The sequence below is a fragment of the Chlorocebus sabaeus genome, chromosome 12, assembly GCF_047675955.1.
Source record: "Chlorocebus sabaeus isolate Y175 chromosome 12, mChlSab1.0.hap1, whole genome shotgun sequence".
In the NCBI taxonomy this organism is placed as follows: Eukaryota; Metazoa; Chordata; class Mammalia; order Primates; family Cercopithecidae; genus Chlorocebus; species Chlorocebus sabaeus.
The window spans coordinates 97,653,148-97,679,258 of NC_132915.1; the positions used below are offsets into that span (position 1 = coordinate 97,653,148).

General features: G+C 39.7%; 1 protein-coding gene across 2 annotated transcripts; it reads left to right on the forward strand.

Moving 5' to 3' along the window:
* Positions 1-373: 373 nt before the first annotated feature.
* Positions 374-8,172, forward strand: LOC140712988 (syncytin-1-like). 2 transcript variants are annotated; one of them, XM_073021900.1, is made up of 2 exons: positions 374-1,030; positions 6,402-8,172. In XM_073021900.1, exons 1-2 carry the CDS (start codon positions 597-599, stop codon positions 6,406-6,408), a joined length of 441 nt encoding a protein of 146 aa, XP_072878001.1. In that variant the 5' UTR covers positions 374-596; the 3' UTR covers positions 6,409-8,172. The 2 variants fall into 2 exon arrangements, with proteins under 2 accessions (XP_072878001.1, XP_072878000.1); XM_073021899.1 differs by having other exon boundaries at positions 382-1,030.
* Positions 8,173-26,111: the final 17,939 nt, after the last annotated feature.

Below are 26,111 nucleotides of genomic sequence, written 5' to 3' on the forward strand. Positions count from 1 at the left end.
TTATTCCTTTCCATGTTTAGTGCTTCCTTCAGGGTCTCTTGTAAGGCAGGCCTAGTGGTGACAAAATCTCTAAGCATTTGCTTATCTGTAAAGGATTTTATTTCTCCTACACTTATGAAACATAGTTTGGCTGGATATGAACTTCTGGGTTGAAAATTCTTTTCTTTAAGAATGTTGAATATTGGCCCCCACTCTCTTCTGGCTTGTAGAGTTTCTGCTGAGAGATCTGCTGTTAGTCTGATGGGCTTCCCTTTGTGGGTAACCCGACCTTTCTCTCTGGCTGCCCTTAAGATTTTTTCCTTCATTTCAACTTTGGTGAATCTGGCAATTATGTGTCTTGGAGTTGCTCTTCTCGAAGAGTATCTTTGGGGCGTTCCCTGTATTTCCTGGATTTGAATGTTGGCCTGCCCTACTGTCCGGAGCTGCGTGGCCCGGCCATAGCAATTATAACTGATGACTGACGCCTGAGCTCTATACATTTCCACTTTATGCCTTCTCCCTAGATTTACTTTCTTCCTTGTTCTGCTGTCTCATACGCCAGTACAAAATGGCGCTCTTCCAGGTTCTTCATCACCCATTTTCCCGGGCCCGGGAAAATGATCAACTTACAGCACAGGTGTCATCCCGCACCCGGGAAAATTACCAAGCGACGGTGCAGGCGCAACATGACGTCCGACCGAAGAAACCAATACCTACCTGGCCATGCCCACTGCAGGGCCACCATCATCGCCCTGGCCCAACCTCCACCCTTGCTGGTCTATATAAGGCATTACATTGCCACCAATAAACGAGACTTGATCAGGATACTGTCTTGTCTCCATTTCTCATGTCTCTTGTCCCCCCGAGTTCCCACTCCCTCTTCTAGGGCCTACATTGACGATCCCGCGGGTCGGGACGCGTGGCGCCTCAACGTGGAACCTGGAAACGAGGGATTCCGTGAGGAAGAGGACGCGAAAGAACGGTCGACCGTCGTCAAGGTGAAACTAAACTCCTCCGATCACCGCGGGAACCTGCTGCATCAGAATCGAAGGTAAGTAACGCGTCCGAAATGGGACAAGGATTAAGTCAACATCAAATCTATGTAGGACAATTAAAAGAGGCTTTAAAGATACGAAGAGTAAAGGTTAAAAGTAATGATTTGTTTAAATTTTTTGATTTTGTAAAAGACACTTGCCCTTGGTTTCCACAGGAAGGAACTATTGATATTAAAAGATGGCGTAGAGTAGGAGATTGTTTTCAAGATTATTATAATGCTTTTGGGCCAGAAAAAATTCCTGTGACCGCCTTCTCTTATTGGAATCTCATTAAAGATTTGATAGATAAAAAGGAAGCCGATCCACAAGTCATGGCCACGGTCGCTCAAACAGAACATATTCTAAAGGTTAGTTCCCGCTCTAACCTCACAAAGCCTCCGCAAGATACGGAGGAGGATCTCATTTCCCTTGAGAGTGATGATGAGGGAGTCAAGTCTCCTTTTGTAACAGATAAAGAAATATTACACAAAAACAAACAAACAAAATATCCGGTTTTACAAACACCTCAAAAAGAGGAAGAAACTAATAAGCCTGATCAATTAAACATAAATTGGGATGATTTAGAGGAAGAGGCGGCTAAATATCATAACCCCGACTGGCCTTCCTTTACTTCACGCCCGCCCCCATATAATGGGACACGTAATGGGGCTTCTGCACCCACTGTTATGGCAGTAGTAGATCCCAAAGAAGAATTAAAACAAAAAATTGCTCAACTAGAAGAACAAATTAAACTTGAGGAGTTGCATCAATCATTGATAATTAGGCTCCAAAAATTAAAAACAGGAAATAAAAAGGTACCCAACCCAGACGTTATGGAGGGTTCCCTGCGCCCACCTCAGTGGCCTGGACAGCATGTTCTAAGAGGAAGGTTAGTTGCTAGCCAACATAGAGAAGACTCCTCCCCCAAAGACATCTTCCCAGTTACGGAAACCACAGATGGGCAAGGACAAGCTTGGAGACATCATACTGGGTTTGATTTCACTATCATAAAAGAGTTAAAAACTGCTGCTTCTCAATATGGGGCTCCATATACTCTCGCAATAGTGGAATCTGTAGCCAATAACTGGCTCACCCCTGCAGATTGGAATACCTTAGTTAGGGCAGTTCTCTCCGGGGGAGATTATTTAATTTGGAAGTCAGAGTTTTCTGAAAATTGTAGGGACACAGCTAAAAGAAACCAACAGGCAGGAAACGGCTGGGATTTTGATATGTTAACCGGTTCAGGTAACTATGCAGACACTCAGGCCCAAATGCTATATGATCCTGGCTTGTTTTCACAAATCCAGGCAGCTGCTACAAAAGCCTGGAGGAAACTCCCAGTTAAAGGAGACCCAGGGGCCTCACTCACGGCAGTCAAACAAGGAACGGATGAGCCATTCTCAGATTTTGTACACAGACTCATGACTACGGCAGGTAGAATTTTTGGAAATGCAAAAACGGGTGTAGATTATGTTAAACAGTTGGCATATGAAAACGCCAACCCCGCCTGCCAAGCGGCAATCAGACCTTATCAAAAGAAAACAGATTTAACAGGATATATTCGCCTTTGTTCAGATATTGGGCCCTCATATCAACAGGGTCTAGCAATGGCCGCCGCCTTTAGCGGTCAAACAGTAAGAGACTTCCTCAATAACAAAGGCAAAGATAAAGGGGGGGTGCTTTAAATGCAGTAAAAAAGGACACTTTGCAAAAGATTGCCATGAAAATCAAAATAAAAATCCAGAAACAAAAATTCCAGGCCTTTGCCCAAGGTGTAAAAGAGGAAGGCACTGGGCCAACGAATGTAAATCTAAAATTGATAGTCAAGGAAATCCTTTATCGTCTCAGCAGGGAAACGGGGTGAGGGGCCAGCCCCAGGCCCCAAAACAAGCATATGGGGCGGTCAGCTTTGTTCCAGCCAGCAGCAACAATCCATTTCAAAACTTAGTAAAGCAACCCCAGGAAGTGCAGGACTGGACCTCAGTTCCACCTCCCACACAGTATTAACACCTGAGATGGGACCACAAACCTTAAATACAGGAATATATGGGCCTTTACCACCTGACACTTTTGGGCTACTCTTGGGAAGAAGTAGTGTCACCATGAAAGGTTTACAAGTCCTCCCTGGAGTTATCGATAATGATTATGAAGGAGAAATTAAAATCATGGCCAGAGCTATTAACAACATTATTACTGTCCCTCAAGGGGTGAGAATAGCACAGTTAGTTTTGCTACCCTTAGTTAAAACAGATAATAATATCCAACACTCTAACAGGAATACAAAAGGTTTTGGATCGTCAGATATATATTGGGTGCAACCAATTACAAATCAAAAACCCTCTCTAACCTTATGGTTAGATGGTAAGGCATTTACTGGGCTAATAGACACAGGGGCCGATGTAACCATCATTAAACAAGAAGATTGGCCCTCTCATTGGCCTACCACAGAGACTTTAACTCACCTGAGAGGAATTGGACAAAGCAGTAATCCTAAACAAAGTTCTAAATACCTAACATGGACAGATAAAGAAAACAATTCAGGCCTCATTAAGCCATTTATCATCCCTCACTTACCTGTTAATCTTTGGGGACGAGACCTGCTCTCCCAAATGAAAATTATAATGTGCAGCCCAAATGATATAGTTACTGCACAAATGCTAACTCAGGGATACACCCCTGGTAAAGGTCTTGGAAAAAAGGAAAACCGTATTCCACAGCCTATACCAGTCTCAGGACAACTTGATAAAAAGGGGTTTGGAAATTTTTAACTCAGGCCACTGACATACCTGCACCCCAAAAGTACACTGACCCTATTACTTGGAAGTCAGATGAGCCCGTTTGGGTTGATCAGTGGCCTTTACTTAATGATAAGCTAAGTGCTGCCCAACAGTTAGTGCAGGAACAACTGCTAGCAGGACATATTACAGAAAGTAATTCCCCTAGGAATACACCTATCTTTGTTATTAAGAAAAAGTCTGGCAAATGGAGACTCTTACAAGATTTAAGAGCCATAAATATCACTATGGTCCTTATGGGTGCCTTACAACCGGGACTGCCCTCACCAGTTGCAATTCCTCAAAAATATTTTAAAATCATTATTGACCTTAAAGATTGCTTCTTTACAATCCCCCTTCATCCTGCTAATCAGAAAAGGTTTGCCTTTAGTCTTCCATCTATAAATTTTAAACAACCAATGAAACGTTACCAATGGAAAGTCTTACCTCAGGGTATGGCCAATAGTCCTACCTTATGTCAAAAATATGTAGCCGCTGCTATAGAACCAGTCAGAAAAATATGGACACAAATGTATATTATACACTATATGAATGATATTTTAATAGCAGGACAGACTGGTGAACAAGTCTTACAGTGCTTTGCCCAACTCAAACAAGAGTTGACAACAGCCGGACTGCAAATAGCCCCGGAAAAAATACAACTACAAAATCCATATACCTATCTTGGTTTTCAAATTAACGGACCCAAAATAATTAATCAAAAGGCCGTTATACGCCGTGACCATCTAAAAACTTTAAATGATTTCCAAAAATTACTGGGAGACATAAATTGGCTTCGACCATACCTAAAACTTACCACAGGAGAGTTAAAACCTCTTTTCGATATATTGAAAGGAGACTCTAATCCAAAATCCCCCAGGTCCATTTCCAAAGAAGCATTAACGGCACTCCAACGGGTAGAAGATGCCATTACAACACAATTTGTTACCAGTATTGATTATTCTCAGCCATTAATATTCATTATTTTTAACACAGCAATAACCCCTACTGGTTTATTCTGGCAAAACAATCCCATTATGTGGGTACACCTGCCCTCCTCCCCCAAAAAGGTTTTGTTGCCTTATTATGATGCCATAGCTGATCTAATTATCTTGGGAAGAGAAAACAGTAGAAAATACTTTGGAATAGAACCCTCTACCATTATACAGCCCTACACTCAATCACACATCCATTGGCTGTTACAAAATACAGAAGCCTGGCCAATTGCTTGCGCTTCTTACACTGGCACAATTGACAACCATTACCCACCTAACAAACTCATTCGATTTTGCAAACTTCATGCATTTGTATTTCCTCATATTACCAGTAAGGAACCTCTCAATGACGCATTACTAATTTTCACTGATGGATCTTCCACAGGACTCGCTGCTTACACCTACAATAATACAGTTGTCAAATTCCAAACCACTTATACATCAGCTCAGCTAGTCGAATTACAAGCCATAATTGCAGTATTATCAGCTTTCCCTGGTCAGCCACTTAATATTTACACAGACAGCGCCTACCTGGCTCATTCAATACCCCTCTTAGAGACCGTGCCGCAAATTAAACATATTTCAGACACAGCTAACCTATTTCTACAATGTCAACAACTTATTCAAAAAAGGACTACTCCCTTTTTCCTTGGACATATTAGAGCACATTCAGGATTACCGGGACCTTTAGTACAAGGTAATTCAACAGCTGACATGGCAACAAAAACCATAGCCACAGTCACTACAGACAATTTACAACAAGCACAAAAAGCACATGCCATACATCATTTAAATGCCCAGACCTTAAGACTTATGTTTAAAATTACTAGAGAACAAGCCTGACAAATAGTTAAACAATGTGCCAACTGCATAACTTATTTACCTGTTCCTCATCTAGGAGTTAACCCTCGAGGACTCATCCCCAACGAAATTTGGCAAATGGATGTTACACATCACTCAGAATTTGGCCAACTAAAATATATTCATGTATGCATAGACACCTATAGTGGGTTCATTATTGCAACTCTCCAGACAGGAGAGGCCACCAAACATGTCATAACTCATTTATTACATTGCCTTTCCATCTTAGGTATACCCAAACAAATTAAGACAGATAACGGTCCTGGTTACATAGCCAAAACTTTCTTACAATTCTGCAACACCCTACAAATTAAACATATCACAGGCATTCCCTACAATCCCCAAGGACAAGGTATAGTAGAAAGGGCCCATCTATCATTAAAAACTACTATCGAAAAAATAAAAGGGGGGAGCTGGTACCCCGTGAAGGGTACCCCCAGAAACATACTTAATCATGCCCTCTTTATCCTTAATTTTTTAAATTTGTACAGTTACGGAAAATCTGCTGCCGACCGTTTCTGGCATCCTGAATCTCAAAAACAGTTTGCAATGGTTAAATGGAAAGATCCACTCGATAATTCATGGCATGGCCCTGACCCAGTTTTAGTTTGGGGAAGAGGCTCAGTATGTATTTTCTCACAAAAAAATGATGCAGCCAGATGGCTGCCCGAAAGATTGGTAAGACAAATGAATCATAACCATTGTCAATCCAGGGAAAACAATCCTCCCTGAGAAGTTTCTTCCCTTTTGTTTTTCAGAAAATGAAGCCCAACATGAGATTCTTTTGGAAAATAATCATTTTATATAACATAGTGACAGTCTATGCAGGTTTTGATGACCCTCGTAGAGCAATAGAACTAATACAAAAGCAACACGGCCAGCCTTGTGACTGCGGCGGGGGACAAGTATCTGAACCTCCGTCAGACAGAATCTTCCAAGTGACTTGCTCGGGCAAGACAGCTTACTTAATGCCAAACCAGCTATGGAAATGTAAGTCAACCCCAAGAGACACCTCCCCTAGCGGGCCGCTCCAAGAATGCCTCTGTAGTTCTTTCCAGTCCTCTGTACATAGTTCTTGCTACACCTCATATCAACAATGCAAATCAGGCAATAAAACATACTATACGGCTACGTTACTTAAAAAAAAAACTGGAGGTACCAGTGACGTACAAGTATTAGGATCCACCAATAAACTTGTACAATCTCCTTGTAACGGCCAAAAAGGACAGCCTGTTTGCTGGAGCACTACAGCCCCTATCCACATCTCTGATGGGGGAGGTCCATTAGACACCACAAGAATTAAAACTGTTCAGAAAAAACTAGAAGAAATTCATAAAGCCCTGTATCCTGAAATTCAATATCACCCTTTGGCCCTGCCTAAGTTTAGAGATAACCTTATGATCGATGCTCAAACTTTTGATATCCTTAATGCCACTTATAATTTACTTCAAATGTCCAATACAAGCCTTGCCCACGATTGTTGGCTTTGTTTAAAAATGGGTCCCCCTACTCCTCTCGCTATACCTAACTTTTCATTATCCTATGTCAATTACTCAGGTGAGTCCTTGGTCAATAACTCCTGTCCAATTATCTCTCCCCTCTTAGTTCAACCAATGAAGTTTTCTAATTCTTCTTGCCTCTTTTCACCCTCTTACAATAGCACTGAAGAAATCGATCTAGGCTACGTTGTATTCAACAACTGTACCTCCATAATCAATATCACCAGCCCCTTGTGTGCTATAAATGGCTCGGTTTTCCTCTGTGGAAACAACATGGCATATACTTATCTACCCACAAATTGGACAGGGCTTTGTGTTCTAGCCACTCTTCTCCCTGACATTGATATCATCCCTGGAGATGAACCTATCCCCATCCCCGCTGTTGAGCATTTTATATATAGACCAAAACGGGCCATACAATTTATTCCCTTGTTGGCCGGACTGGGAATCACCACTGCATTTACAACAGGAGCTACAGGCCTAGGAGTCTCACTAACGCAATATACTAAGTTATCCAATCAATTAATTTCCGATGTACAAACCTTATCCAGTACTATACAAGATCTACAAGATCAGGTAGACTCATTAGCTGAAGTAGTTCTCCAAAATAGAAGAGGTCTAGACTTACTAACAACAGAACAGGGAGGGATCTGTTTGGCTTTACAGGAAAGATGTTGTTTTTATGCTAACAAATCCGGGATCGTTAGAGACAAAATAAAGACCTTACAAGAAGAGTTAGAAAAACGCAGAAATGACCTGGCCGCCAATCCGCTTTGGACTGGACTCCACGGACTTCTCCCTTATCTCCTACCATTTTTAGGTCCTTTACTTACCCTTCTACTCTTTCTCACTCTTGGGCCTATAATCCTTAATAAGCTTATGGCATTCGTCAGACGACAAATCGAGGCCTTCCAGGCCAAGCCTATACAGGTCCATTATCATCGCCTTGAGATGTCTGAACATGGTGAGTCTTATCCACCCTTATAAGACCACCTCCCCTGTGAGCTGAACTGGACAGTCAATGACGGGTAAGAGGACACCACCCCCAATTGAGCCTAAGACAAGAGGGCTGCCCTTGCTGCTGCCTAATCCCATGACGGGCTTAAAAGGTGGGGATGAGTTGACCCAACCTAAGACAGGCGCAGTTCCCGAGGGGCTATCTCTCATCATGAAATAATAAAAAAGGGGGACCTGTCCGGAGCTGCGTGGCCCGGCCATAGCGATTATAACTGAAGACTGACACCTGAGCTCTATACATTTCCACTTTATGCCTCCTCCCTAGATTTACTTTCTTCCTTGTTCTGCTGTCTCATACGCCAGTACAAAATGGCGCTCTTCCGGGTTCTTCATCACCTATTTTCCCGCGCCCAGGAAAATGATCAACTTACAGCGCAGGCGCCATCCTGCACCCGGGAAAATTACCAAGCGACGGTGCAGGCGCAACATGACGTCCAACCGAAGAAACCAATACCTACCTGGCCATGCCCACTGCAGGGCCACCATCATCGCCCTGGCCCAACCTCCACCCTTGCTGGTCTATATAAGGCATTACATTGCCACCAATAAACGAGACTTGATCAGGATACTGTCTTGTCTCCATTTCTCGTGTCTCTTGTCCCCCCGAGTTCCCACTCCCTCTTCTAGGGCCTACATTGATGATCCCGCGGGTCGGGACACCCTACTAGGTTGGGGAAGTTCTCCTGGATGATATCCTGAAGAGTGTATTCCAACTTGGTTCCATTTTCCCCCTCACTTTCAGGCACTCCAATCAGACGTAGATTTGGTCTTTTTACATAATCCCATACTTCTTGCAGGCTTTGTTCATTTCTTTTTCTTCTTTTTTCTTTTGGTTTCTCTTCTCGCTTCATTTCAATCATTTGATCCTCAATCGCTGATACTCTTTCTTCCAGTTGATCGAGTCAGTTACTGAAACATGTGCATTTGTCACGTATTTCTCGTGTCATGGTTTCATCTCTTTCATTTCGTTTATGACCTTCTCTGCATTAATTACTCTAGCCATCAATTCTTCCACTTTTTTTTCAAGATTTTTAGTTTCTTTGCGCTGGGTATGTAATTCGTCCTGTAGCTCTGAGAAGTTTGATGGACTGAAGCCTTCTGCTCTCATCTCGTCAAAGTCACTCTCCGTCCAGCTTTGATCCATTGCTGGTGATGAGCTGCGCTCCTTTGCCGGGGGAGATGTGCTCTTATTTTTTGAATTTCCCGCTTTTCTGCCCGGCTTTTCCCCCATCTTTGTGGTTTTATCTGTCTCTGGTCTTTGATGATGGTGACGTACTGATGGGGTTTTGGTGTAGGTGTCCTTCCTGTTTCATAGTTTTCCTTCTAACAGTCAGGACCCTCAGCTGTAGGTCTGTTGGAGATTGCTTGAGGTCCACTCCAGACCCCGTTTGCCTGGGTATCAGCAGCAGAGGCTGCAGAAGATAGAATATTGCTGAACAGCAAGTGTACCTGTCTGACTCTTGCTTTGGAAGCTTCCTCTCAGAGGGGTACTCCACCGTGTGAGGTGTGGGGTGTCAGACTGCCCCTAGTGGGGGATGTCTCCCAGTTAGGCTACTCAGGGATAAGGGACCCACTTGAGCAGGCAGTCTGTCCCTTTTCAGATCTCAACCTCCGTGTTGGGAGATCCACTGCTCTCTTCAAAGCTGTCAGACAGAGTCGTTTGCTTCTGCAGAGCTTTCTGCTGCATTTGTTATTGTTTACTGTGCCCTGTCCCCAGAGGTGGAGTCTACAGAGACAGGCAGGTTTCCTTGAGCTGCTGTGAGCTCCACCCAGTTCGAGCTTCCTAGAGGCTTTGTTTACCTACTTAAGCCTCAGCAATGGCAGACGCCCCTCCCCCAGCCTCGCTGCTACCTTGCCGGTAGATCACAGACTGCTGTGCTAGCAATGAGGGAGGTTCCGTGGTCATGGGATCCTCCCGGCCAGGTGTGGGATATAATCTCCTGGTGTGCCCATTTCCTTAAAGCACAGTATTGGGGTGGGAGTTACCCGATTTTCCAGGTGTTGTGTGTCTCAGTTCCCCTGGCTAGGAAAAGGGCTTCCCTTCCCCCTTGCGTTTCCCAGGTGAGGTGATGCCTTGCCCTGCTTCAGCTCTCGCTGGTCGGTCTGCAGCAGCTGACCAGCACCGACTGTCTGGCACTCCCTAGTGAGATGAACCCAGTACCTCAGTTGAAAATGCAGAAATCACCGGTCTTCTGTGTCGCTCGCACTGGGAGTTGGAGACTGGAGCTGTTCCTATTCGGCCATCTTGCTCCGCCCCCGATGTGTGATTTCATCTCACAGAGTTAAACCATTCTTTTCATGGAGCAGTTTGCTAACAGTGATTTCAGGGAATCTGCAAAGGGATATTTGGGAGCACATGATTGTTACGGTGGAAAAGGAAATGTCCTCTGATAAAAACCAAAAACAAGATTTCTGTTAAACTGCTTTGTGATGTGTGAATTCGTCTCACAGATGTACATCGTTCTTTTCATTGAGAAGCTTGCTAACAGTTTTTTTGTGGAATCTGCAATAGGACATTCACGAGTGCATTGAGGCCTAAGGTAAAAAAGGAAAGATCCTCAGACAAAATATAGAAAGAAAGTTTATTAGAAACTGCTTTGTGATTTGTGAATTCATCTCAGAGAGTTTCACTGTTCTTTTCAATGAGTAGTTTGATAACACCTTTTTTCCTGGAAACTGCAATGGGATATTTCGGAACACATTGAAGCTTACGGTGATATAGGAAAAATCCTCATAGAAAAAGTAGAAAGAAGCTTTCTCAGAATCCACTTTGTGATGTGTTAATTCATCTCACAGAGTTACACGATTCTTTTCATGGATCAATTTGGCAACACCCTATTTGGGGAATCTGAGAAGGGATATTTTGGATCACACTGAAGCCTATGCTGACAAAGGAAATATCCTCAGATAAAAACTAGAAAGAAGCTTTATGAGAAACTGCTTTGTGATGTGTGAATTCATCTCACAGAATAACACCTTTCTTTTCAAGGAGCCCTTCACTAACACTGTTTTCGTGGAATCTCCAATAGGAATTTAGGATTGCATTGAAGCCTATGGTTACAAAGGAAATATCCTCAGACAAAAACTACAAAGAAGCTGTCTGAGAAACTGTTTTGTGATGTGTGAATTCATCCCAGAGTGTCACACTGTTCTTTTTATTGAGCAATTTGCCTACACTGTTTTCTATGAATCAGCAATGGGATTTTTTGGAGCGCATTGAAGCTTACGGTGTCATAGGAAATATACTCGTAGAAAAAGCAGAAAGAAGCTTTCTTAGAAATCACTTTGTGATGTGTTAATTCATCTCACAATGTTACATGATTCTTTTCATGAATCTGTGTGGTAGCACAGTTTTTGGGGAATCTGAGAAGGGATATTTTGGATTGCATTGAAGCCTATTTTGACAAAGGAAATATCATCAGATAGACACTAGAAAGAAGGTTTCTGAGAAAGTTCTCTGTGATGTGTGAATACAACTCACAGAGTTGCACCTTTCTTTACATGGAGACTTTTGCTAACACAGTTTTTGTGCAATCTGCAAAGCGATATTTGGAAGCACATGGAGGGCTATAGTGAAAAACTAAATATCCTCAGAGAAAAACTAGAATGAAGCTTTCTGAGAAACTGCTTTGTGATGTATGAATTCATCTCACTGAGTTACACTGTTCTTTTCATTGAGCTGTTGATAACACTGATTTCGTGGAATCTGCAAGAGGACATATATGAGCTCATTGAAGCCTATGGTTACAAAGGAAACATCCTCAGATAAAAAGCAAAGAAGCCTTCTGAGAAACTGCTTTGTGATGTGTGAGCTCATCTCACAAAGTTACACTGTTCTTTTCAGTGATCAGTTTGCTAACCCTGTTTTCTTGGAATCTGCAAGGGGATTATTTGGAGAGTATTGAAGCTTATGGTGACAAAGAGAACATCCTCAGACAAAAACTAGACAGAAGCTTTCTGAGAAACTACTTTTTATTTGTGAATTCATCTCACAGAGTTACACTGTCCCTTTCATTGAGTTGTTTCATCACATTCTTTTCGTGGAATCTGTAAAGGGATATTTGGGAGTGCATTGAAGCCTATGGTGACTAAGGAAAGTCCTCAGATAAAAACAAGGAAGAAACTTTCTGAGAAACTGCTTTGTGATGTGTGAATTCATGTCAGAGTGTTACATGATTCTTTTCTTGCAGCAGTTTGCTTACACTGTTTTCAAGGAATCTGCGGTAGTATACTTGGGAGCTCATTGAAGCCTACTGTGACAAAGGAAATATCTTCAGATAGAAACCAAAAAGAAGCTTTCTGAGAAACTGCTTTGGGATGTGTGAATTAATCTCACAGATTTTCACCTTACTCTTCATGGAGCAGTTTGCTCACACCATTTTCGTGGAATCTGCAAATGTATATTCGTGAGCGAATTGAGGCTTATGGTGAAAAAAAGAAATATTCTCAGACAAAAACTAGAAAGAAGCTTTCTGAGAAACTGCTTTGTGCTTTGTGAATTCATCGTACAGAGTTACATGATTCTTTTCATGGCAAGTTTGGTAGCACTCTTTTTGGGAAATCTTGGAGGGAATATTTTGGATTGCATTGAAGTCTACAGTGACAAAGGAAATATCCAAAGATAAAAATTAGAAAGAAGTTTTCCAAGAAACTTCTTTGTGATGTGTGAATTCATCTCACAGAGTTACACATTTCTTTTCATGGAGCAGTTTGCTAACACGGTTGTCATGGAATCTGCAAAGGGTTGTTTGGGAGAGCATTGAGGCCTATGGTAAAAGAGGAAATAGCCTCAGATAAAAACTAGAAAGAAACTTTCTGAGAAAATGCCTTGTGATATGTGAATTCATCTTACAGAGTTACACTGTTCTTTTCATTGAGCAGTTTGATATCGCTGTTTTCTTGGAATCTGCAATAGGATATTTTGGAGTGCATTGAAGCCTATGGTGACAAAGGAATTATCCTCAGATAAAAACCCGAAAGAAGCTTTCTTAGAAACTGATTTGGGATTTGTGAATTCTTATCAGAGAGTTACACCACTCTTTTCCTGGATCAGTTTGTTAGCACTGTCTTTGGGGCATCTGAAAAGGGATAATTTGTAAAGCATTGAAGCCAATGGTGACTAATTGAATATCCACAGACAAAAAATAGAAAGAAGCTTTGTGAGAAGTTTCTTGCTGATGTGTGAATTCATTTCACAGAGTTACACCTTTCTTTTCAAGGAGCAGTTTGCTAACACTGTTTTCTTGGAGTCTGCAATGAGATATTTTGGAGCACAATGAAGCTTATGGTGACAAAAGAAATACCCTCATGTAAAAACTAGAAAGAATGTTTCTGAGAAACTGCATGTGATGTTTGAATTCATCTCACAGAGTTACACTGATCTTTCCATTGAGCAGTTACTAAACCATGTTTTCATTGTACTGCAATGGAATATGTAGGAGCTCTTTGAAGCTTATGGTGACAAAGGAAATATCCTCAGACAAAAACTAGAAAGAAGCTTTCTGAGAAAATGCTTTGTGATGTCTTAATTCATCTCACTGAGATACATGATTCTTTTCATGGATCAGTTTGGTACCACTGCTTTTGGGGAACCTGAGAAGAGATATTTTGGATCACATTGAAGCCAATGTTGACAAACGAAATATCCTCAGATAAAAACTAGAAAGAAGCTTCCTGAGAAACTTCTTTGTGATACGTGAATTCGTCTCACAGAGTTTTCACTTCCTTTTCATGGAGCAGGTTGCTAACACTGTTTGTGTGGAACCTGCAAAGGGACATTTCGGAGCACATTGAGGCCTACGGTGAAAAAGAAAGTGTTCCCAGATAAAAACTAGAAAGACACTCTCTGAGAAACTGTTTTGTGATGGGTGAATTCATCTCACAGAGTTACACCATTCTTCCCCTTCAGCTGTTTGTTAACACTGCTGTCGTGGAATGTGCAATGAGATACTTGAGAGTGCATTGAAGCCTATGATGACAAAGGAAATATTCTAAGATGAAAACTAGAAAGAAGTTTTCTGACAAAGTTCTTTGTGAACTGTGAATTCACCACACAGTGTTACACCTTACTTTTCATGGAACAGTTTGCTACTACTGTTATCATGGAATCTGCAAAGGGATATCTGGGAGCATATTGAAGCATATGACAAAAAAGGAAATATCCTTAGAAAAAAAGTAGAAAGAAGCTTTTTGAGAAACTGCTTTGTGATGTGTGAATTCATCTCACAGAGTTACACTGTTCTGTTCTTGGAGCAGTTTGCTAATGCTGTTTTCTTGGAAGCTGCAATGGGAAACTTCGAAGCACCTTGAAGTTTATGGTGACAAAGGAAATGCCCCCAGATAAAATTAGAAAGAAGCTTTCTGAGAATCTTCTTTTTGATGTGTGAATTCATCTCACACAGTTACACTCTTTTTTCATTGAGCTGTTTCCTAACACTGTTTTCGTGTAATCTACAATAGGATACTTGAGAGTGCATTAAAGCCTATTGAGACAAAGGAATTATTCTAGAACAAAAACTAGAAAGAACCTTTCTGAGAAACTGCTTTCAGATTTGTGAATTCATCTCACAGGGTTACACCTTTCTTTTCATGGAGCAGATTTTTAGTACTGTTCTTGGGGAATCTGAGAAGGGATATTTTGGATGGCATTGAAGCCTATGGATGGCATTGAAGCCTATGGTGACAAAGGAAACACCTCAGATAAAAACTAGACAGAAGGTTGCAGAGAAATTGCTTTGTGATGTGTGAATTCATCTCACAGAGTTACACTTTTGCTTCCGTGGAGTAGTTTGCCAACACTGCTTTCGTGGAATCTGCAAAGGGATATTTGGGAACACATGGAGACCTATAGTGAAAAAATAAATATCCTCAGATAAAAACTTGAAAGAAGCTTTCTGAGAAACTGCTTTGTGATGTGTGAATTCATCTCACAGAGGTACATGATTCTTTTCATGGATCACATTGGTAGCATTGTTTTTTGGGAATCTGAGAAGGGATATTTCTGATCGCATTGAAAACTACAGTGACAAAAGAAATATCCTCAGAAAAACTAGAAAGAATCTTTCTGAGAAATTTCTTTGCTATGTGTGAACTCATATCACAGTATTACACTGTTCTTTTCATTGAGCAGCTGGTGAAAACTGTTTTTGTGGTATCTGGAAAGGGATATTTGGGTGTGGATTGAAGCCTATGGTGAGAAAGGAAATATCCTCAGATAAAAACTAGAAAGAAACTTTCTGAGAAACTGTTTTGTAATGGGTGAATTCATCTCACAGAACTGCCCTGTTCTTTTCATTGAGCAGTTTGCTAACACTGTTTTCCTGGAATCTGCAATGGGATATTTCAGAGCACATTGAAGCTTATGGTAACAAAGGAAATACCCTCATATAAAGACTAGAAAGAAGCTTTCTGAGAAACCGCATTGTGATGTGTGGATTCTTCTCACAGAGTTACACTCTTCTTTTCATTGAACAGTTTGGTAACACTGTTTTCGTGGAATCTGCAATATGATATTTTGGAGTACATTGAAGCTTATGGTGACAAAGTAAACATCCTCAGACAAAAACTAGAAAGAATATTTCTGACACCCTTCTTTGTGATTCGTGAATTCATCTCACAGAGTCACAGCTTTGTTTTCATGGAGCAGTTTGCTAACACTCTTTTCATGGAATCTGCAAAGGGATATTTGGGAGCACATTGAGGCTTATGGTACAAAAGGAAGTATCCTCAGATAAAAAATGGAAATAAGCTTTCTGAGAAACTACTTTGTGATATGTGAATTCATCTGACAGAGTTACATTGTTCTGTTCATTGATCAGTTTATAACACTGTTTTTGTGAAATTGGCAATAGGATATTTGGGAACACATTGAAGCCAATGGTGACCAAGGAAATACTCTCACATAAAAACTAGAAAGAAGCTTTCTGAGAAACCGCTAAGTGATGTGTGAATTCATCTCACAGAGCTACACTTTTCTTTTGATTGAGCAGTTTGACAACACTATTTTCATTGAATCTGCAATGGGATATTTTGGAGTGCATTAAAGCTTATACTGGTAAAGGAAATATCCTCAGACAATAACTAAAAGGAAGACTTATCAGAAATTGCTTTGTGATTTGTGAATTCATCACACAGAGTTACATTTTCTTTTCATGGAGCAGTTTGGTAGCACTGTTTTTGGGGAAACTGAGAATGGATAATTGGGATCGCATTGAAGCCTATGTGACAAAGCAAATATCCTCAGATACAACTAGAAATAAGCTTTCTGAGACACTTCTTTGTGATGCATGAATTAACCTCACAGAGTTACACCTTTCTTTTAATAAAGCAGTTTGCTAAAACTGTTTTTGTGGAATCAGAAAAGGGATATCCCTAAGCGTGTTGAGGCCTGTGGTGAAAAAAGGAATATCCTCAAAGAAAAACTAGAATGAAGGTTTCTGAGAAACTTATTTGTGATGTGTGAATTAATCTCACCATGTTACACTGTCCTTTTCATTGAGCATTTTGCTAATACCCTTTTCATGGAATCTGTAATGGGATATTTTGGAGCGCATGGAAACTTATGGTGACATAGGAAATATGCTCACATTAAAAGTACAAGGAAGCTTTCTGAGAAACTGCTTTGTGATGTGTTAATTCATCTCACAGAGTTACAAGATTCTTTTCATGGATCAGTTTGGTAGCACTATTTTTGGGGAATCTGAGAAGAGATATTTTGGATTGCATTAAAGTCTATGTTGGCAAAGGGAATATCTCCCGATAAAAACTAGAAAAGAGCTTTCTGAGAAAGTTCTTTCTGATGTTTGAATTCAACTCACTGAGTTACACCTTTCTTTTCATGGAGCAGTTTCCTAACACTGTTTTCGTGGAATCTGCAAAGGGATATTTAGGAGTGCATTGAGGCCTATTGTGAAAAACTAACTACCCTCAGATAAAAACTAGAAAGAAGAAACTGCTTTGTGATGTGTGAATTCACCTCACAGATTTACACCGTTCTTTTCATTGAGCAGTTTGCTAACACTGTTTCCTTGGAATCTGCAATAGGATATCTGTTAGTGCATTGAAGCCAGTGATGACAAATGAAATATCCCCAGATAAAAACCAAAAACAAGCTATCTGAGAAACTGCTTTGTGATGTGTGAATTCATATCACAGAATTACACTCTTCTTTTCATTGAGCAGTTTGCTAACTCTCTTTTCTTGGAATCTGCAACAGGATATTTCATAAGGCATTGATGCTTAGGGTGACAAAGGAAATAACCTCAGACAAAAACTAGAAGGAAGCTTTACGAGAAACTACTTTGTGATATGTGAGTTAAACTCACACAGTTACATGATTCTTTTCATGGAGCAGTATGTTAGCACTGTTTTTGGGGAATCTGAGAAGAGACATTTTGGATCACATTGAAGTCTATGGTGTCAAAGGTAATATCCTCAAATAAAAACTTCAATGAAGTTTTCTGAGAAACTGCATTGTGCTGTGTTAATTCATCTCAAGTGTTACATGATTCTTTTCATGGATCAGTTACGTAGCACTGTTTTATGGTAATCTGAGAAAGCATATTTTGTATGGCATTGAAGCCTATGAGGACAATTAATGACCCTCAGATACAAACTAGAAAGAAGGTTTCTGAGAAACTGCTTTGTAATGTGTGAATTCATCTCCCAGAGTTACACTGTTATTTTCCTTCAGCAGTGTGCTAACACTGTTTTCATGGAATCTGCAATGGGATGTTTTGGAGCACATTGAGGCTCATGGTGACAAAGGAAATATCCTCATGCAAAAATTAGAAAGAAGATTTCAGAGAAACAGCTGGGTGATGTGTGAATTCATCTCCCAGTGTTACATGATTGTTTTCAAGGAGGAGCTTGGTAGCACTGTTTTCGGGGCATGTGAGAAGAGATATTTTGGATCACATTGAAGCCTATGGTAACAAAGGAAATATCCTCAGATAATAACTAGAAACAAGCTTTCTGAGAAACATCTTTATGATGTGTGAATTCATCTCACAGAGATACACTGTTCTTTTCATTGAGAACTTTGCTAACACTTTTTTCATGGAATCTGCAATGGGATATTTGGGGGCACATTGAGGAATATGGTGAAAGAGAAAATATCCTCAGATAAAAACTAGAAAGAAACTTTGAGAAAAAATTGTTTGATGTGGGAATTCATCTCACAGCGTTGTACCATTCTTTTCATGGAGAAGTTTAGTAGAACTGTTTTTGGGAATCTGAGAGAGGATATACTGGATGGCATTGAAGCCTATAGTGACAAAGGAAATATCCTAAGATTAAAACTAGAAAGAAACTTTCTGATAAACTGCTTTGAAATGAGTGAATTCATCTTACAGTGTTACACTATTCTTTTCATTGAGCACTTTGATGACACTCTTTTCATGGAATCTGTGGTAGGATATTTGGGAGTGCATTGAGTCCTGTAGTGAAAAAGGAAATATCCTCAGATAAAAACTAGAGAGAAGCGTTCTGAGAAACTGTTTTGTGATGTGTGAATTTATCTTACAGAGTTACACCGTTCTTTTCATTCAGCAGTTTGATAACATTGTTTTCATGGAATCATGAAACCTTCAAAGTTTGAGGGCGCTTTGAAGCCTATGTTGACAAAGGAAATATCCTCAGATTAAAAACAAAAATAAGCTTTCTGTGAAACTACTTTGTGATGTGTGAATTCAACTCACAGAGTTACACCATCCTCTTCATTGGGAAGTTTGCTAACACTTTTGTCTTGGAATCTGCAATGGGATATTTGGGAGTGCATTGAGAAACATGGTGAAAAAGAAAATACCCTCAGATAAAAACTAGAAAGAAGCTTTTTGAGAAACAGGTTTGTGATGTGTGAATTCGTCTCACAGAGTTACATTGTTCTCTTCATTGAGCAGTTTCCTAACACTGCTTTCTTGAAATCCACAATGTAACATTTCGGAGTGCATTGAAGCTGATGGTGATAAAGGATATATCCTCATAGAAAAACCAAAAAGTAGCTTTCTGAGAAACTGCTTTGTGATACGTGAATTCATTTCACAGGGTTACACTATTCTTTTCATTGAGCAGATTGTTTTTTTTTTTTAATTTATTTATTATTATTAAACTTCAAGTTGTAGGGTACATGTGCACAATGTGCAGGTTTGCTACATATGTATACTTGTGCCATGTTGGTGTGCTACACCCATCAACTCGTCATTTACATCAGGTATAACTCCCAATGCAATCCCTCCCCCCTCCCCCCTCCCCATGATAGGCCCCGGTGTGTGATGTTCCCCTTCCCGAGTCCAAGTGATCTCATTGTTCAGTTCCCACCTACGAGTGAGAACATGCGGTGTTTGGTTTTCTGTTCTTGTGATAGTTTGCTAAGAATGATGGTTTGCAGCTGCATCCATGTCCCTACAAAGGACACAAACTCATCCTTTTTTATGGCTGCATAGTATTCCATGGTGTATATGTGCCACATTTTCTTAATCCAATCTGTCAATGATGGACATTTGGGTTGATTCCAAGTCTTTGCTATTGTGAATAGTGCTGCAATAAACATACGTGTGCATGTGTCCTTATAGCAGCATAATTTATAATCCTTTGGATATATACCCAGTAATGGGATGGCTGGGTCATATGGTACATCTAGTTCTAGATCCTTGAGGAATCGCCATACTGTTTTCCATAATGGTTGAACTAGTTTACAATCCCACCAACAGTGTAAAAGTGTTCCTATTTCTCCACATCCTCTCCAGCACCTGTTGTTTCCTGACTTTTTAATGATCACCATTCTAACTGGTGTGAGATGGTATCTCATTGTGGTTTTGATTTGCATTTCTCTGATGGCCAGTGATGATGAGCATTTTTTCATGTGTCTGTTGGCTGTATGAATGTCTTCTTTTGAGAAATGTCTGTTCATATCCTGTGCCCACTTTTGGATGGGGTTGTTTGTTTTTTTCTTGTAAATTTGTTTGAGTTCTTTGTAGGTTCTGGATATTAGCCCTTTGTCAGATGAGTAGATTGCAAAAATTTTCTCCCATTCTGTAGGTTGCCTGTTCACTCTGATGGTAGTTTCTTTTGCTGTGCAGAAGCTCTTTAGTTTAATGAGATCCCATTTGTCAATTTTGGCTTTTGCTGCCGTTGCTTTTGGTGTTTTAGACATGAAGTCTTTGCCCATGCCTATGTCCTGAATGGTACTACCTAGGTTTTCCTCTAGGATTTTTATGGTATTAGGTCTAACATTTAAGTCTCTAATCCATCTTGAATTAATTTTCGTATAAGGAGTAAGGAAAGGATCCAGTTTCAGCTTTCTACTTATGGCTAGCCAGTTTTCCCAGCACCATTTATTAAATAGGGAATCCTTTCCCCATTTCTTGTTTCTCTCAGGTTTGTCAAAGATCAGATGGCTGTAGATGTGTGGTATTATTTCTGAGGACTCTGTTCTGTTCCATTGGTCTATATCTCTGTTTTGGTACCAGTACCATGCTGTTTTGGTTACTGTAGCCTTGTAGTATAGTTTGAAGTCAGGTAGCGTGATGCCTCCAGCTTTGTTCTTTTGACTTAGGATTGTCTTGGAGATGCGGGCTCTTTTTTGGTTCCATATGAACTTTAAAGCAGTTTTTTCCAATTCTGTGAAGAAGCTTCATTGAGCAGATTGTTAACACTGTTTTCTTGGTATCTGCAATGAGATATTTTGGATTGCATTGAAACCATTGTGAAAAGGGAAATGTCCTCAGACAAAAACTAGAAAGATACTTTCTAAGAAAGTGCTTTGTTATTTGTGAATTCACCTCACAGACTTATATGATTCTTTTCATGTTGCAGATTGGTAGCACTATTTCTAGGGAATCTGAGAAGGGATATTTTGGATCGCATTGAAGTCTTTGGTGAGAAAGAAGATGTCCTCAGGTAAAAAGTATAATGAAGCTTTCTGAGAAAGTTCTTTTTCATGTTTGAATCATCTAACAGAGCTGCACCTTTCTTTTCATGGAGCAGTCTGGTAACACCATTTTTGTGGAATCTGCAAAGGGATATTTGGGAGCACATTGTGGCCTATAGTGACAAAGGAGATATCCTCCGATAATAGCTAGATAGGAGCTTTCTGAGAAAGTTCTTTGTGATATTTGAATTCAACTCACAGATTTACACCTTTCTTTTCATGGAGAAGTTTGCTAACACTGTGTTCATGGAATCTGCAAAAGGATATTTGGGAGTGCACTGAGGCCTCTGATGAAAAACTGTCCTCAGATAAAAACTAGAAAGAAGCTTTCTGAGAAAATGCTTTGTGATGTGTGAATTCATCTCACAGAGTTACACTACTCTTTTCATTGAGCAGTTTGCTAACACTGTTTTCTTGGAATCTGCAATAGGATACTTGTGGGTGTGTTGAAGCCAATGGTGACAAAGGAAATATCCTCAGATAAAAACCAAAAACAAGCTATCTGAGAAACTGCTTTGTGATGTGTGAATTCATATCACAGAGTTACACTATTCTTTTCATTGAGCAGTTTGCTATTTCTGTTTCCTTGGAATCTGCAATGGGATATTTTGTAGCTCATTGATGCTTAGAGTGACTAAGGAAATATCCTCAGACAAAAACTAGAAAGAAGCTTTCTGAGAAACTGCTTTGTGACACGTGAATTAAACTCACACACTTACATGATTCTTTTCATGGAGCAGTATAGTAGCACTGTTTTTCAAAAATCTGAGATGCTGCATTTTGGATCACATTGAAGCTTATGGTGACAAATGCAATATCCTTATATAAAAACTAGAATGAAGTTTTCTGAGAAACCTCTTTGTGATGTGTTAACTCGCCTCATGGAGTTACCATTGAAGCCTATGGTGAGAATTAATTATCCTCAAATAAAACCTAGAAAGAAGCTTTCTGAGAAACTGCTTTGTGATGTGTGAATTCATCTCCCAGAGTTGCACTGTTCTTTTTCATGAGCAGTTTGCTTACACTGTTTTCTTGGAATCCGCAATGGGATATTTTGGAGTGCATTGAGGCTCATGGTGACAGAGGAAGTATCCCCACACAAAACTAGAAAGAAGCTTTCTGAGAAACAGCTTTGTGATGGGTGAATTCATCTCCCAGAGTGACACTGTTGTTTTCATTGAGCAGTTTGGTAAGTCTGTTTTCTTGGAATCTGCACTGGGTTGTTTCGGAGCACATTGAGGCTAACGGTGACAAAGGAAATATCCTCATACAAAAACCAGAAAGAAGCTTTATGAAAAATATCTTTGGGATATGTGAATTCTTCTCACAGAGTTACACCATTCTTTTCATGGAGAAATTTGGTAGCACTGTTTTTGAGGAGTTTGAGAAGGGATATTTTGGATCGCATTGAAGCCTATGGTGACAAAGGAAGTATCCTAAGAAAAAAAAACTAGAAAGAACCTTTCTGAGCAAGTTCCTTGTGATGGGTGAATTTTTCTCACAGAGTTACACCTTTATTTTCATGGAGCAGTTTGCTAGCACCGTTTTTGTGGAATCTGCAATTTGATATTTTGAAGGACATTGAGGCTAATGGTGACAAAGGAAATATCCTCATATAAAAGCTAGAAAAAATCTTTCTGAGAAATCACTTTATGTTGTGTTAATTCATCTCACAGAGGTACACCATGCTATTCATGGAACCCTTTGGTAGCACTCTTTTTTCGAATCTGAGAAGGGATATTATGGATCACATTGAAGCATATGGTGACAAAGGAAATATCCTCAGATAAAAAGTAGAAAGAAACTTTCTAAGAAAGTTCTTTGTGATGTGTGAATTGAGGTCACAGTATTACAGCTTACTTTTCATGGTGCAGTTTGCTAACACTGTTTTCATGAAATCTGCAAAGGAATATAGGGAAGCTCATTGAGGCTTATGGTAAAAAAGTAAATATCCTCAGAGAAAAATTAGAAAGAAGCTTTCTGGAAACTTCCTTGTGATGTGCAACTTCACCTCAATGAGTGACACACTTCTTTTCATTGGGCAGTTTTTTGACACTGTTTTCGTGAAATCTCCAATTGGATATTTAGGAGTGCATGGAAGAATGGTGACAAACGAAATATCCTAAGAAAAAATCAAAAAGAAGGTGTTTGGAAACTGCTTTTTGATGTGTGAATTCATCTCACAGAGTTACACTGTTCTTTTCATTGAGAAGTTTGCTAACACTGTTTTCATGGACTCTGCACTAGGATATTTGGGAGTGCATTGAAACCTATGGTGACAAAGGAAATATCCCCATACAAAAACTAGAAAAAATCTTTCTCAGAAACTGCTTTGTGATGCGTGAATTCTTCTCACAGAGTTACACTGTTCTTTTCATTGAGCAGTCTGCTAATGCTGTTTTCTTGGAATCTACAGTGGAGCGCATTGGAATCTTTTGGAGCACCTTGAAGCTTATGGTTACAAAGGAAATATCCTCAGACAAATTAGAAAGATGCTTTCTGAGAAACTGCTTTGTGATTTTTGAATTCATCTCACAAAGTTACACTTTTCTTTTCATGGAACAGTTTGAGAGCCCTACTTCTGGGGCATCTGAGAAGGGATATTTGGGATTGCATTGAAGCCTATGGTGTCAATGGAAATATCCTCACATTAAAACTAGAACGAAGCTTTCAGGGAAACTTCTTTGTGATGTGTGAATTCATCACACCTTTCCTTTCCTGGACCAATTTGGTAACACTCTTTTCATGCAATCTGCAAAGGCATACTTGGGAGTGCACTGAGGCCTATGGTGAAAAAGAAAATATCCTCAGATTAAAACTAGAAAGAAGCTTCTGAGAAACTTCTTTGTGATGTGTGTATTCTTCTCACAGAGTTACACTGTTATTTTCATTGAGCAGTTTGCTAACACTGTTATCTAGGAATCTGCAATGGGATAATTTGGAGTGCATTGAAGCTTATGGTTACAAAGGGAATACATTCATATAAAAACTAAAAGGAAGCTTTCTGAGAAACTGCTTTGTGAAATATTAATTCATCTCACAGAGTTACATGATTCTTTTAATGGATTAATTTTTTAGTACTGTTTTTGGGAAACCTGAGTAGGGATATCCTGGATCACATTGGAGTCTGTGGTGACAAAAGAAATATACTCAGATAAAAACTTGAAAGACGCTTTCTGAGAAACAACTTTGTGATATGTGAATTCATCTCACAGAGTCACAGAACTGTTTTTATGGAGCAGTTTGCTAGCACTGTTTTTGGGGAATCTGAGAAGGGATATTTTGAATTGCATTTAAGCCTATGGTGACAAAAGAAATATCCTCAGATGAAAACCGAAAAGAGTCTTTCTGTGAAACTGCTTTATGATGTGTGAATTTATCCTACAGAGTTACACAGTTATTTTCATTGAGAAGTTTGCTAACACTTTTTTCGTGGAATCTGCAATGGGACATTATGGAGTGCTGTGGGGAATATGGTGTAACAGGAAATATCCTGATATAAAAACTAGAAAGAAGCCTTCTGAGAAACTGCTTTGTGATGTGTGAATTCATCTCACAGAGTTACACAGTTCTTTTCATGGAGCAGTTGCTAACACAGTTTTCGAGGAATCTGCAAAAGGATATTTGTGAGCGCATTGAGGCCTAGGGTGAAAAAAGAAATATCCTGATAGAAAAAGGAGAAAGAAGCTTTCTGAGGAACTGATTTTTGATGTGTGAATTCATCTCATAGAATTACACTGTTCTTTTCATTGAGTAGTTTGCTAACAATATTTTCTTGGAATCTGCAATGGGATATTTCAGAGCACATTGAGGCTTATGGTGAAAAATGAAATATCCTCAGACAAAACACTAGAAATAAGCTTTCTGAGAAACGGCTTTGTTATTTGTGAATTCGTTTCAGAAGGTTACAAGATTTTTTTCATGGAGCAGGTTTGTAGTACTATTTTGGGGGGAATCTGAGAAGGGATATTTTGGATCGCATTGAAACCTATGTTGACAACAGAAATACCCTCAGATAAAAACTAGAAAGAAGCGTTCTGAGAAGGTTCTTCATGATGTGTGAATGCATGTCACAGAGTTACACTGTTCTTTTCATAGAACAGTGTGTTAACACTGTTTTTGTATAATCTGCAAAGGGATATTTGGGAGTGCATTGAGGAATATAGTGACAAAGGAAATATCCTCACATAAAAAACTAGAAAGAAGCTAACACTGTTTTCACAGAATCTGCAATGAGATATATGGGAGTGCATTGAGAACTGAAATATCCTCAGACAAAAACGAGAAAATAGCTTTCTGAGAAACTGCTTTGTGATGTATGTATTCATCTCATAGAATAACACCTTTCTTTTCATGGATCAGTTTCCTACACTATTTTCTTGGAATCTACAAAGGGATATTTGGGAGCGTGTTGTGGCCTATGGTGAAAAAGGAAATATTCTCTGAAGAAAACTTGAAAGAAGCTGTCTGAGAAACTGCTTTGTGATGTGCGAATTCATCTCACAGAGTTACAAAATTCTTTTGATGGATCAGGTTGCTAAAACCTGTTTTGGGGAGATTGAGAGAGGACATTTTGGATCACATCGAAGCCTATGGTGACAAAGGAAATATGCTCAGGTAAAAACTAGAAATAAGCTTTTTGAGAAATTTCTTTGGGATGTGTGAATTCATCTCCCTGAGTTACACCGTTCTGTTCATGAAAAAGTTGTTAACACTGTTTTCACGGAATCTTCAAAGGGATATTTGGGAGTGCCTTTAGGCCTACGGTGAAAAAGGAAATATCCTACAATAAAACCAATAAGAAACTTTCTGTGAAACTGATTTGTGGTGGTCGAATTCATCTCACAGGGTTACACCTTTCTTTTCTTATAGCTGCTTGCTAACACTGTTTTTGTGGAATCTGCAATAAGATATTTGGGAGTGCATTGATGCTTATGGTGACAAATGAATTATCCTCAGACAAAAACCAAAAAGAAGGTTTCTGTGAAACTGATTTGTGATGTGTGAATTCATCTCACAGAGTT